The sequence below is a fragment of the Plectropomus leopardus genome, chromosome 3 (genome assembly GCF_008729295.1).
Source record: "Plectropomus leopardus isolate mb chromosome 3, YSFRI_Pleo_2.0, whole genome shotgun sequence".
In the NCBI taxonomy this organism is placed as follows: Eukaryota; Metazoa; Chordata; class Actinopteri; order Perciformes; family Serranidae; genus Plectropomus; species Plectropomus leopardus.
The window spans coordinates 17,395,520-17,410,137 of record NC_056465.1 but is presented as its reverse complement, the minus strand read 5'-3'; the positions used below and the strand labels follow the sequence as shown (position 1 = coordinate 17,410,137).

The window sequence follows — 14,618 nt, the reverse complement described above, 5'->3', positions numbered from 1 at the left end:
TTGCCTCAATTCACGTTTTAAAGGGGTAAGAAGAAGTTTAAACTTATTTAATCATACCCTTTAAATATATAATTCAGTTATCAAAAACTCACCTATAAAAATCCAAGGCTTGTCAGATATATTTAGGTAGTGCACTAGAATAGGGTTTAAGGGCTCTTAAAGGGCTCTGTGTTTAGGCATACACTTGTACACCCTATATCTAAATATTTACATTTCTGATCATAGTATATACTACTTTATACACACCTGTATACAAAAGCCCTTATTTATCTTATACAAAAGAAATATTAAATTACTGCCAATAATATCTATATTATTGTTCTGCTAGAGATCACTCTGAGGTAGAATAAATTCAGTGGCCTCTCTCTCAACAACAGACTTTAACATTAGTTTTGTTTATTTGCTTGTTTTTTAATGGACCTGTCTATAATCAAGACACCAGAAGTGTCAGAAAAGATTCTAAGAAGGATTTTAACAAATTGTCTTACAATAATTGTAATAGACATTTTTTCTGAATACATAAAAATAAAAAATCAATGAAAACAATATACAAAATAAACATTTATTGTTTACTCAATAAATAGACAGCCCCATTGTAGGAATGATTGGAAAAAATAGACTATTTTTTGCAGCGGTCGTGTTTTCGTATGATGTCTATGAGGTTGTTCTTAGTGACCAGTGTGTCATCAGGCCCCTGCTTGGCCTTTTGTCTTTCCCTCCTCTGCTGCTCATGGAGGTGGGGTGAATTCAGGAGCTGAGGAGGCAGGATGGACCCTGTGGGTTTGACCCGCTTCACCACCTCCAGAAACAGCCGTTTGTTGTTGTTGTTGAGAAAGGTAATGGCTGTTCCTCTGTGTCCCAGCCGACCTGCCCTGCCCACCTGAAGGGGAGGAAAACAAGGGATGCTGTCCAATGGTGCTTTGAAAAATAAAACTAAACAAAAAGACACACACACAGTCTGATGTTGAACTTCACCACTTTTCCTCTCCAGGTGTGACTAACCTGATGGACATATTCATCCATTGTGTTTGGCATGTCAAAGTTGACCACCAGTCTGACATTGACTAGGTCCAATCCTCTCCCCAGCACACCCGTACTGATCACCACCTCGAAGTCTCCATCCAGCAGACCCTGAGGAAACAGAGCAAATAATACACTGTCAGAAGTGTTGAGCATCGTCAAACCCTTACATAGACTGCAAACATTATAAATGGCATATTTTAACTAAGTTTAAATAGCTTAAGTGACGTGCTAAAACTAGCAGACAGAATATATAGGCGCTGCCATGCAGTGAGGAATGCTTTTACAAAATCTGAAGAAACTAATTTTTTCCCTTTTACCAGGACGGATTTTAAAATGGCATCCACATTAAATCAGGATCATTTTGGGCCCTTTTCTTCTGTCTTTTCAGGTTCAGTTTACCCATAGTAGCTGTGGTTCTAAAAGCATCCTCCTGAATTCAATATACCAATACAAACTGCTAAGTCTGTCAAGTCTCAGCTCTCAGTGTCTGAAGTCTCCCAGCTAAAAGTAATTTAGGAGCAACACATCAAACATGGGAGAACTGCTATTTATCCACTTGATAGTGCATGTTCTGGCTGCCACTGGACTCACCCTGAGGATGCGGTTGCGTTCCCACTGGGTCTTGTCAGAGTGGATTGCCACAGTATTGAGGCCTGTCACCTTGGCAATTGCCTCGCACAGTAGATCGGCCCCCAGCTTACAGTCTACAAATACAACCACTGGAGGCTGGTACAGTTTACTGTCCTGCAAAGCCACAAGGAAAAACATAGGGACGATGTTAGATTTTATGTGACATTTAAAAGCAATTCTATATTTCTACATTCAGATATTTCAGCAATTCTGAACACAGATTGAGGTATAATGTACATATTGACTTTTATAACTTTATGATTTACCAATCAGGCTTCATGGAATTTGAAAAATTCTAAAATTCAGTGCATGTCATCTTGCTAGAAACAACCTTTCAAACTTTTAGACAAGTTCAAGGGTCAAAATCCTCCAGCAGATGGCAGTCATGCCTCTCCAGCCAGTAACACATACTTCTGAGGGAAAAAAGTCCTGCAAGCGGGCTGGCTGGCATGCGTAAAAAAGATTATTCACTCATTTGGCTATATTTTGTATTTGTTGCCAGCAACTATAAAAGTGTTTATCAGCAGATACAACAAGTTTAAGCCTGACAACCTGATATGTGAAATCTTTCCCTGTTATAAAGTCCAATTTTATTTCTTGCTATTGAAACATGGACAAGACAGAGAACAGCTTTGAACAGCCTTAATACATGTTCTTAAAAGTTGTCTGTCTGCATCTGTCCCTTATTCCAAAGTCATCTCCCACACTGACTGATAAAGTGTTTCTGTCACCAGAAGCAGGATAGTTAAAGTTATAATTATGGGAATTCTCTTGGCTCTAGGTCAACGGATTTATGTCCATTTTGTAAAAACATGCAATTATTTTCTGACTTTAGTTTGAGCAAATTTTCATATACCCGGATATAAAGCTGAAACAAATAACATACAATTTCTGAGGCATGCCCACTCCAGAGTTCTGGATTGCTTGCATCAGTTTTCTCGTGTAATAAGCATCCAATTTCACAGTACTCCTGCAAAACCCACCACTTTTCCATGTTCATAGAGAAGAGCTTTTACTCTGAACTGCATTAAATAAGAGCAGTCATAAATAACATTGCTTGGGAAAAAAAAACACTATCAGAACAATCCTCTACGCAGAGAAGTCGCTGCTCCTGTAACTCTCACAATGCTCCAACAACACTTCTTCACTGGCTTAACTAAAGCAGACCCTTCCTGTCCTGCCCTGTATAAATGGTACGAGCCATTGCTGGGATTCCTGGACCAGGGCCATGGCTCAGGGCCCACCCACTTCCTCCAGACGGGGGCCAGGGCTGCAGCGTTGGCTGTCTAAATATGGTGTAGTGGGGAGACTGGTCTTAAGAGCTTGAGGAATTACTACCTTTAACAGCCAGTCAATAGAATACCAGGCTGGTACCAGTGTGAAGCAAGGCTGAGTAAAAAAATCCACTATAAACTAAGATCATGGTAATTATCCACTTTCTGTGTTTGTCCTTACTAAAGCACTTTCTAGTTCTCCAGAGTACAATCTGACTTGGTTTTACACAGGAACTAAGAAAACTGCTGACCTTTTAAAGAAAGACAATGTTGGCAGCTTCAAGTGATACTCCACCCAAAACTTTAAGGCTTTAAAGACTTTAAGGAAGAACCAAGGACTGTGTGCTTTTATTTGACATACTTCTAAAACCATGGTTAAAAATTAAAAAAAACTTGAGTCTAGAACTTACATTAAGAATCTCAAACAGCTTCCTCTTCTTGGAGGGTTCCTCTACCCATAGCAGGATCTGCCTCACGTTGGCACAGGGCTGGTTCTTCTCTCCAATAGCAATACGGACAGGGTCACGGACCAATCGGGCAGCCAGCTCCTCCGTCCCTGTTGGGATGGTGGCTGACGCCAGCAGGGTCTGGTGTTCCTCTGGGACTTGCTCCAAAACTTCCAGCACCTGCTGCTGGAAGCCCATCTTCAGCATAGTGTCAACCTACAGGGTGCACCATAAATACAAATGGTTCCATGACTTTCTCAGTTTAAAAGCTGTATGATTTCAACACAGCTTATCACTGAGTACTTGGTTTGGTAAAACCCTCAATTTTACAGCATGTTTTGCGATATGACATGCCATTATTAAATCCTCATTCTTTGCTCATCATTTTATTAAATCTGAATCAATGTAAAATGATTTCAAAACTGCTGCTGTATCACCAAAAATGAAAGTTTTTTTGTAGGATGTTAAGTATTGATCCTCGGATACAGAGAACTTCAAAGAGCTAAAACATTGCGGAACCACGATTGATTAGGGAGTCCCCATCATATCATTCATTTGATTTTAATGTTGAGAAATGGTTTGTTGAGAACCAAGAATGTCAGCATTGATTTTAGGCTAATTTAACCTATTTTTAAAATGACTGTACTCACACTGCCCCTGCATCATCTGCTATTTGGACTGTATTCAATGATATTGTCAAATTGGGTTGTATATCCTAACTTGTACATGTATAACTATATTGTGTGCCTTTTTGTCTTAATGATGTTTGTCTTAACTTTAAATGTTGGAAACCTTTTAAGTGATAAAATTCCAACAAATCTGAATTATACTATGTTAGTCATACCTCATCAACAACCACGACCTTCACTGTGTCCAGCTTCACTGCCTTCTGCTTCAAGATCTCAAGGAGTCGCCCAGGAGTGGCTATGATAATCTAAATGGGGAAAGAAGAAGAACATGCTGATTTGTAAAGTTGAAGATTAAAAAAATGTTTTGATTGGAGGAAGGAGGAAACTACTGTAAAAACACAGACTGTACTTTGATGCTGCTTTTGAGGCGGTGGAGCTGCGGTGGAAGTGGCATGCCGCCAACCAGCAGCGCGGTCCTCATGTTGGGGAGACCCATCACCAGCTCCTTGGCCTGTCTCTCTATCTGAATGGCCAGCTCCCTGGTGGGGGTCAGGATGAGAGCCACAGGGCTGCTCACTCTGTGTGCTGGCTTCTAAAAAAAAAAAAAGGGGACAATAGACAGCATCTTAATACATATGCAAACCCCAATGTCATTAAATGAAGTAAGTTATGTTACAGGGACTGTGTCTACTACAGATGCTCCCCTTGGGACAAAATTCAGTCCCAAGTAAAGCTATGTTTAGTTAATTCTGTTATTATAGTAAGATAAGCCAAAAGTTATCTGTCATCTAGGTGCTTTTATTGAAGAATGTCCTTCCTTTGTTTAAGTAATAGTAGCTGTACTTTTGTCATGCTGTGTGCCATTGTTCTGTTATTTTTGTATGTAATGTTTGTGCTCCATACCATGTAATATGGTCTTCAGCCAAATAAGTAAATGAAATAAATTGAAGAAATTTGGCTGGTAATATTATATATATATATATATTATATATATATATATATATATAAATATATATATATATATATATATATATAAGAAGACAGACATGTGACATTCAGGTTGCCAATGTTTTATAAAATTTGTTTCATCTAGATAACATTTCCTAATAAATAAATGTTCTGTGTAACTTTCCAACTTATTAAAAAGAAGCTTTCTCTGAGTATGAATAAAGATTAATGTACCTCCAGTGCTCTCACTACCACAGGCAGCAGGAAGGCTACAGTCTTCCCTGAGCCTGTGTCAGCGCTGGCAATCACATCCCTGCCGCTGAGACCAATAGGGACCATCTGCATCTGGACCGGCGTGGGTGCCTCATAGCCAGCTTTTTTCAGGTTGCCACTCAGCGTGGCAGGAAAGCCACAATGTTCAAACTCAATGATGGGCCTCCTCACATCTCTCCCCTGGGTTTCAATGCCCAGCTCCTGTTTAATTCTCTGCACCTGCTCATCTGTTAGGCCTGAAATGAACAGATCCTCCTTGTAGGAGTAGCCAGCCTCACTTTCACTCACTCCACTTGTGTGAACTGCTGGCTGTTGAGGTTGACCCCTTTCATCATCACTTGTGTCCTTACGCTTAAACACATCTGCCCAAGTTCCCATCCCCATTTGTGCCAGATGTTTGGCTTTGCACTCAAGACTGCAAACGTCGTTGTCTGTGCTGTCACAAATATACTCCCCATAGCGACCACACATCACACAGACAGGCTCTCCCGGCTCTGGCCACCTCTGGTTCTTTTTGAATGATTTGACAGGTTCCTCTTCTTCCTCATTCTCCTCTTTATCACTTGAAGTAGACATATGTCCATCTGAGCTCTTCGGCAAACCTGCAGAGTCTTCACCTGCTTCTATTGTCTCATCCTGTGTTTTGGTGTCTTCACATGCTTCCTCCTTCTGAACAGGTGTCACTGAACTACTTTCATCTTCTCTTTCCTCCTGACCTATCTTGCTTTTCTTATTCAAAACTTGGCCTGAGACCTGGGCAGGCCTCTTTACTTTCAGGGCTCTTGGCATAAACATCCTTGGTGATTGTTAACCTGTATGCCACAGAAACACAGAGGTAAACATTAAGTTAATATCAAGGACATTTGGGTCATCGTTTCAATAGCAACAGCAACTTCTCAAAGTGGGACTGGGCCTGTAGAGGACTGTTTCACAAAGAAATAACAGTTTGTTTACAAAGATAAAGTGGGCTTTGGTTGGCAGTTTTTGCCATTCGCAACGTAAATTAAATCCAGTTTAAACATCGGTTAAAAAATATATATCCAAAAGTACAAATTGACTACGCTTTCCTTCTGTAAATTGACGTGTTCATGCAGGAACGAAATTACAGCTTAAAAAAGACAAATATAAAGTTAACGCCTGGCTGCTACCGCAAACAAGTCAAAAGCTTTAATAATTTTGTGTAATTTGTAAAAAGCATTTGTCAAGTCACACTTCGGCTGTAAGCGAATCATAAATGCCGTGAAGTATTGTTGAATGTTTCGTATAAATTAACAACGAAACATAGCTACCTTCTTCCAACGCGTTACCTTCCAGCGTTTCAAAATAATCGCAGACGCAGACTAATGACGTAGTCTTGCATTGCACGTTGGGAAATGTGGTTCTTAGAACAGCGCCGTTTTGCTCTACCCTCTGTCGGTCAGAAGACGACTTTGTAACAGACCACGCTTTCTTTGCTTATTTTGACCAAGTCTGCAACAAGATACACATTTTAGCTTAATAGAAATTCAAAGTCTTCTATCCGAGGTCATGTTTTGTAGTGTGTGGGATGTGGCTGGAGAATTGACCCCGGCCATTAACCAGGTAATTAAACTACTGGAATAAGCACAATATTGTGATAAGTCACGTGGAAAAAAGGCCATTGTATCAAGTTGAGGACATTTGGTTTTATATCATTGAACACCTTCAGTTGTTTTGTTTTCTGGCTAATTGTAGGCAGTCTGTCCTCTTTTCATGCTGCATTCAAATACTCATCGAAAACTCAAATATTACAGAGAAGCTGTGCAGTCAGGTGGAATAAGTATATGAAATGTCGATATTTGAATAAGCGTGTTGTCATAGAGTAAATATTCTTCAGACGTATAGTAAGTTCCTGAACAACATACCACTTAAAACATGTTACTACGAAAATACAAAATAAAATAGCCCCATGACAAAAGTGTTCCCGATATTACTGAATGTACCGTGTGCGCACGCGCTCTGTCCAACAAAGGTGCTGGGCTTGGAGAGCCACGGTGCGGCAGGAAAACCGCACCACGGCACCAAAGGATAGGAAAGAGGAGGGAATGGTTATCCATACAAGAATACATGGACATAAAAGGGAGAAGCCGTCTGCTTCCAAAGAACCCAAACAATGGAAATATATCTGTTTCCATTCCAGCTGAAGACCAGTTTTTCATTTGAAATCCAAGGAAACCTTCCCAGCTTGGTCTGACGAAGCCCATTTCAACTGATAGACAGCAGTATGGATGAAAGACGCAAAGACTAGCAACTCATTGTGTTAGCGAGACTGAATAAGACGAAAAAACCGCAGTCAGTTTTGTATTTTATGACTGAAAAGAGCCGTCAGCAGTCTGCGGGAAGACGCCGCATCTCATCATTTTACAACCGTTTGTTGTTTTCCAAGAAATTCCAGTAGTGGGATGCTTTCGCGTTGTGTCGCTTCATAGGGTTCAAGAATTCAATTCAGGGAGAAATATGGGTGAAGTTCAGGATATCAGGGATGTTAAGAAGACCTTTGTTGCTCCAGCAATAAAGTCTTTTGAGCACTATGACCTCTCCCGAGCCAAAATCTGTTGCAGTCTCACATGGCTGGTGGCCAAAGCATACGGGACAGGTAGGTGCATTATTGTACCTCAGTATAATTAGCTGCACACTGCATGAATAGTTTTGTTTTTGAAATGCATGTTTGTCAGTATTTTATGGACTTACTGCGGAAATTGATGCAAAACGTGTAAAATATGCTTGTAGCAAATTGTAAAAGGCACCAAAACAAATACATAAACGTATCTGCTTTACACTGCAGAGACTCACAGACTATACTGTATATCCCATATGAACCTATCATTGAATACCTCAGGCAGAATTCTCTTCTATCACAGTGATTTTCCATCAGAGTAAAACCAAACACCGTTGTTTTGTGTTGCCCATTGCGGAGCATCTGAAATGAATTGCCCATTGGAAAGACAGTAAATATTTTTCCTAGAGGAAAGATAAAACGAGTTCCCTTTGCTGGATCCCAATGATCAATAAATCTGTTGTCCTACTTAATGGAAAGGGAGTATTCAGTCAGTGTAGAAACGTGGAGACAAGGTGTCCCAAATGATGTCACCTTCAGGGAACCGCATCCAAATTTTGAAAGAGAAGCATCATATGAGATATTTTTAATACATTGTCTGCAGGATTTACAACACAAATGATGTTAACGGTAATTTAGGGTGAATGAAAAGGATTGCCTAGTCAGCAACCTTCCTAAGACAAAAATCAATAGTACTTTAAGAAATATTTGTTAGCCTAATGCTTTTTCTCATGGACCCTCACATCAGTTTCTTAATTCTTGTGTATGACATGGCATTGTGTATTTCCTTTAGAATATTAATGAAAGGGTACATTTTGATTTGCAATGAAAAAGTAGTGAAAAGTGGGTTTCTTTTTAGCAGTATTAAAATTGACTACCACGGTGAACACATTTATTCTTTGAATTGATTTTAAACCTTGATAAAGACCTGCTTGCATCTTAAAAATTGAAGCAATGTTAATGCAGAGAATGTATGCATACATGGCTCTATACCTCTGAATCGCCACCCACATTCACACTCAGTGCAGTGAAAACAAAATGGCATTTCAGTCTGATTATCTGACTACTATGGGTAATGTATAGACTGAGGAGAGGGTTGTAACACGGTGGCTCAGAGGATCATCAGCTTCCTAAGGCTCAAAACTGATTCAAAGCGGCCGATGTGTGGGTTGGAGATGGAATATCTTTTACCAGCGTCTTGTTGTTCATGTTCGACTCCTGCAAAGCACTGCTGCCAAGAAAATGCAAAATTTGTCACTCTCTAAATGATTAAAATCAATGCTTTTATAACATTTTAGTAATTTTATGATGAATTGAATTTGGATGGGCTTTCATCGACAGTATTGAACATGTAATATGTATTTGATTGAGTTTGTGTCAGTCTGAGCTCAGATGGATGGATGTTCTCTTTTATAATTTACCAAAGTTGATATGTTGGACATATAACTTTGATCACCCTCTGTTGTCCATCAGTAGAAATTACAACAACATTGATTTACAGTACAAGTTACTCTTCATTACAGCCCCTGTCATATGATTGCAGTTTTAAGATATGGTGGTTTGTTACAGACAAGCACACATTTAAGTCAGATTTTCACAGAACAAGTGGCAGGTATTTGTTAGAAATGTCAATTGAAGAGATTTTTCTACTTGAGAATGTGTTCTTAGCCTTTAGAGTGGAGATGTGCCAAAATTTGATGTCTGTCATTTAGTTATGGCGTAGCTTTTCACTCTAAAGCAGCTAAATATGTACATATAATGAGTGGAAACTGGATGAGCTTTGCAATAGGAACCATGCAGCTATTTTAGAGGGGATGTCCCTTAAAACTCTAGACAAGTCCTTAATGCTCATGGAATTCATGCTATGCTAAGTGACAGAGTCAGGGCTGATAAGGTGGCATCAGTGAACAAAGATGCATAACAAGATCACTTTTCTTCTGAGCAATTAGTGTGGAAAAACTGGTACAACTGGCATCATGCTTTTACCCTGCATAGCCCTGGAGCAACAATTAAAGGTGCAATGCACAGTCCCTAGACAAAATTAAAGAATGATTGTGATTAAAAAAGTATTTCACCACAATCACTAAATTCAAGTAACCTCTATCTTACCACTGACACTGCTCATTTGTAAGTTCTGATTAATCTACATTTTTTATGTATTTAGTTAAGAGCATATGATAAAAGATGTCCTGCTACAAAAACCTAATTACACATTTAGCACAATGAAAATTTCATATATGCTTTAATCATATCAAAAGTAGCTCAAGCAGGATACGTTTCTAAACACTGATAGTGTCCTAATTTTGCTTTTAATTCCCATGTGGCATATCTGAAGCATGCAAGCCACATTACTGTATATAAACTTTTTCCAGTGGCGCTATTACAGCAACCCAGTGTTACTTGAATCAGAGTTGTAGTTCAGCCAACTTGACAGATGCCTGAAGAGACGCATCCAATCATTCGAAACATACGTAACAGAAACAAAATATGCTCCAACATGAAGAAATGAGCAGCAGATTGGGTTAAAATGATAGCCAGTGGTATGAATGAGGCTGCGCTCCATTCACTTACACTGAAGTGGCAATGGTTTTTGTCCACAGCTTAGTCCTATGGCAGTTACTTTGTGAAGGGCCTTGAAAATACATTAGTGTGCAGAGTGTGCAGGTCTCAATTTAACACAATTTAAAGTGGGAGCTTTTGAGAATGTTTTCTCTCTGCCAGACTTGCTTCAGAAATGGAATCACCTCATTGAAATACATGTTTTTCATACAGGCTGAGCATATATTTGAGATGCTCAGCCGCTGTGGCGAAAAACTCCTTTATCTGTCATTTGATGGTGGGTGGGAAAAACAGAATTATGTTCAGAAGCTGACCTCTGATCAGGGTCCTCCAATCACAGTTTCCTGTTGCAATTTTTATGACTAAGAGTAAGAAGTACAAGAAGATAAAAGATAATGCAAGAATTCAGCACAAAAAACATCCATTAAATTGGTAGTCTAAATAGCTTTTAACAGATGAAACAGCCATGGCTCAGTAACAGACTCATAAATGCAAAGTGTAGGACCTGAAATAAACTAAGACAATCCATGTATTAGATTGGTTCGTGTTCTGTCCTTTTTAATTCATTCTATTCTTCATTTTGATCCTCATTACTTTAGTTATTACAGTACTATAATCTTAATATTCATTTGGGCTTAAACACAAAAGCTCTAAAATAACCAACACAGCCCCGTTTGTATGAACAGTGTGGATAAAATAATATTCTGCTGTAGCCACAGAGAACATTATTCCTTGCACTGAGTTGTATTAGCCCAGCGAACATGAGATTCCTTGCAGAATCCTCTGCGTATTATCAATCAGCACTGAATGAAATGGGCTGATTCCAAAAATACAGCTCTCCAGAGAGAGCATGCAAGAAAGAGAGAGAGCCAGCTCTTCTCCAGATCCCTGCCTACGCTGCTCTGAATACTTCACATGCATCTCCCTCATTACACCAATGCAGGAGTGCATGAAGAATATGATGTCTAGTAGATGCAAGATGTAGCCTATGCAGCAGATGATCTGTTGCAGGAAATATTATCAAATACTATCTGACAGCAGCACAAACTGATACTAGTGTTTAATGCATGATGAGAGAATTCACTGTGACCAGAAGCAGCCCTGTTTGAATACTGGCTAAAATGTTGGGGTTAAAGTAAGAGCAGTGCTCCCCACATTCCCTTTATGAGTATTTAACAGGTGCCCTTATTCAATGCATTACATTCTAAACAGCAGTGGTTTAGCTCAGTTAAACTTTTGTGAATGTGAAACAAGGTTTCACAGACTTTGATGCATCAATAAAACCTGGGGTATGACAAATGAAATAATATGAAAGGATAAATCACTGGAGTCGATTTTATACATAATGTTTGATCAAAAATGAATCTGATGAAATGATTGCACATTCACTTTTTCTTGCTGCAGTGATGTCTGTTGATTGGTGTGAACCCTGCTCTTGCAGTTATTCAACTAGAGTTGTAAGAGTAATGTGATATTTAATTAAGCTCAGTAAACAGAGCCACGATAAGCATTGCTAACTCCGTAGTCTTTAATACAATACAATACAATTAGTGACAACATGAACCAAGGTCTGCAAACAAAGGCAGGCAAAACTGGGGCTTCAGAACAGCCTGCATGTTGAAAAATAACAATAAATATGATGCAATTTATAAATTTCCTGAGCAATATTCCAACATGCTACGAGCTCCAGGCCTGTAGCTCAACATGACCTCTGGCCTCCCTGTGGAGGGTGAATGGGGAGGACTGGAGAAAAGATGAATTTCTTTGTTTGGATCAATAACAGGACTTACAGGAAAAGGATATACCCTAAATAGCTGCTTCTGCTGTTGTCTGCATTTCTGTTCCATAGTCACACAGAGTCCCACAGATGACCTTGTTGATAATGGTCACTCTAAGCAGGTGATTCATTGATTTTTTTGTGTGTGTGTGTTGGAGGATGGGCAGCACTGTCGGAAATGAAAAGCTGTCACCACAGATGCTACATTTCTCTCTGCACACATCCAGGCAGTGATCAAAATGTACATCTTTTCTCCTGCTGCTGACACAATGATGAGCTCTGCATCTGGAGTGTGTGCAGATGTGTTTTAATGTTTTCACACAGCAGCAGCATCTCATTTGAAACCAGTTAATCATTTTTTTAAATCTGTTGTGGGGAGAAGATTTACATTGGCCCGGCTCTCACTGGCATTTTTTGTACAGTTGCCATACTTTATCTTTTCAAGCAATGGATTATAAGAAATGCTTTCTAGCTAAGCAAATACTGGCAAGAAAGGTACGAGAAAAGAAGCAATAACAAAAAAGCGGTGTTTTTGAATTATTTGTGGACTATCCCCTTGCAGTGCACTTGCTTAAGGTGATGTGCACACACACACATACACACGCAGGCTCCCTCTTTGATGAGGCAGGCAGTGAGAGGGGTGTTCCCAGGGAGCTGGAAGCTGCAGAGATACAGACAAGATGAATTGATCGGGTTCCACTCTTCCCGCAGTTGCTATAGCAACGCTGAGGTCTATCCACACATATCCACGTCAAGATATTGTCAAAGCATGGCAATGGAAAATGAAGCAGGCCTGCCAAAAGATGGCAGGAAATCTATGCGCTGAGTGGAATACCTTCAAAAACAAAAGCCAAACTCTTTTGCAGGTTATCAGCTTAGATTTTTCACTTTTTTATTCCAGGTTTGCTACAGGATTCATATCATTCCTTTTGAAAAATGGGTTAAAAGCATTGCTTTTGTATTTCTCCTGCCCTTATCCTGAACTTGCATCTGAACTTTTTTTTTTGTTACTTACTTACAGTAGTTCAGCCACTTTAGAAGTTTAGAAGTTATTAGAATCTCAAAATCCCTCTTTCTCCCATCCATCATACAGACAGCATCCCAGCAGACTTGAAGGACCCCTTCTACACAGACCAGTATGAACAGGAGCACCTGAAGCCTCCAGTGGCCAGCCTCCTGCTGTCTGCAGACCTCTACTGCAGGGCCGGTAGTCTCATCCTGAAGAGCGATGCTCCCAAGCCGCTGTTGGGCCATGATGCTGTCATTCAGGCGTTGGCTCAGCGTGGACTCTACGTCACTGACCAGGAGAGACTCGTCACGGAGAGGGATCTTCGAAAGAGGCCTCTGCAAATGGTAAGAGAGCTCTGTAAAACTTTTTTTTTTTTTTAAATGTCAGGGGTGCTTACAAGATTGAAGTTGGGATATATTGTACAATCATAATGTGGTGACTTTGTACTCAAAAACACAACATTTTATGTCAGATTGGTCATCACAAGTAGGAATTCATCCAATTCTATTTTGAGTATTCCCAGCAGTAGAATTTGACACCAGTCACGTACCATACAGTGATAGTAACTTTCCTTTGCCTCAGTCCCTGAGGCATATTTCATGCATCTTTCCTCATTCCTTCATTCCACTCTGCTTGGCTTTTGAACTTTAGTAAACCAGGAAAGAGGGCACTCAGGAGCAGCAAGGTGACAGGAACCTGTATCCATATTCAGAGGGGCATATGGTCGCTTATTGTATAGTCTTTAGGATGATTGCTGGAGGGCAACCATTTAGATATTTTTCTGTGTTTTTTTTTTCTTTTTTGTCTTTAATGCTATTCTGTTGACTCTTAAGAACTTGTGGATGCAAGACATATTTCCATGAAAACGGACAATGAAGTATCATCTTAACCTTATCTTATCTTATCTAATTTACATATTTTTGTTTGAATGTGCTCATACACAAGTTGGTTGCCCCTGTGTGTATGCACACTGTGTGCATCCTAACTAAATTCTGACTGCATGATGTACTGGTCAACTAAGTTTTGCACGGCTTTTGCAAATCAAATCTAGTATTTTGCTGTGCTAATGTTGCCTCAAGTCAATTCTATTTTATTGTAAGTTAGCACTGGTAGAGCTGAATAAATAGAAATAGAAAATGGATTAAACAGACCTTAATAAATTGACCTTCAGGCTTAGTGCTGATAGTGATCAGTGAAGCTATTCTGCAGCATAATTTGTAAAATGTTTTTCCCTGTGGTCATTCAGTTGAAAGTGGCCAACCACATTGATTGCTGAAATTAGGTTCCCATCTACTTTGCATTGTGCGCTTCAAAATCACTTCAGTAGTGTCAAAATCACACTTGTTTTTAATGGCTAATTACTCTGGATAATTGTTTTTTATTACAAACATTTCATCAAAAAAATCATAATACAGAACCACTACAGCGTAATAAAATAGTGCATCAAACCAACAACATAGGTAATCAGTAAAAAT

General features: G+C 39.5%; 2 protein-coding genes across 5 annotated transcripts in view; one reads left to right on the top strand and one right to left on the bottom strand.

Annotated features, from left to right (window-relative positions):
- Positions 1 to 548: 548 nt before the first annotated feature.
- Positions 549 to 6,570, bottom strand: ddx59 (DEAD (Asp-Glu-Ala-Asp) box polypeptide 59). The gene is made up of 8 exons (XM_042483706.1): positions 6,513 to 6,570; positions 5,185 to 6,035; positions 4,412 to 4,594; positions 4,218 to 4,307; positions 3,338 to 3,589; positions 1,615 to 1,767; positions 1,003 to 1,131; positions 549 to 880 (listed from the first exon to the last, which is right to left on the bottom strand). The coding sequence occupies exons 2-8, from the start codon at positions 6,016 to 6,018 to the stop codon at positions 620 to 622; spliced, it is 1,902 nt and encodes a 633-aa protein (XP_042339640.1). The 5' UTR covers positions 6,019 to 6,035; positions 6,513 to 6,570; the 3' UTR covers positions 549 to 619.
- A 676-nt stretch (positions 6,571 to 7,246) lies between these two features.
- camsap2a (calmodulin regulated spectrin-associated protein family, member 2a) overlaps positions 7,247 to 14,618 on the top strand; it is a 56,674-nt gene continuing 49,302 nt past the window's right edge. For all 4 annotated transcript variants that reach the window (XM_042515753.1, XM_042515747.1, XM_042515739.1 and 1 more), the window contains exons 1-2: positions 7,247 to 7,837; positions 13,228 to 13,487. In XM_042515753.1, the coding sequence (XP_042371687.1) occupies positions 7,699 to 7,837; positions 13,228 to 13,487 (399 nt within the window). In that variant the 5' untranslated portion in view covers positions 7,247 to 7,698. The remainder of the gene's footprint in view (positions 7,838 to 13,227; positions 13,488 to 14,618) is intronic.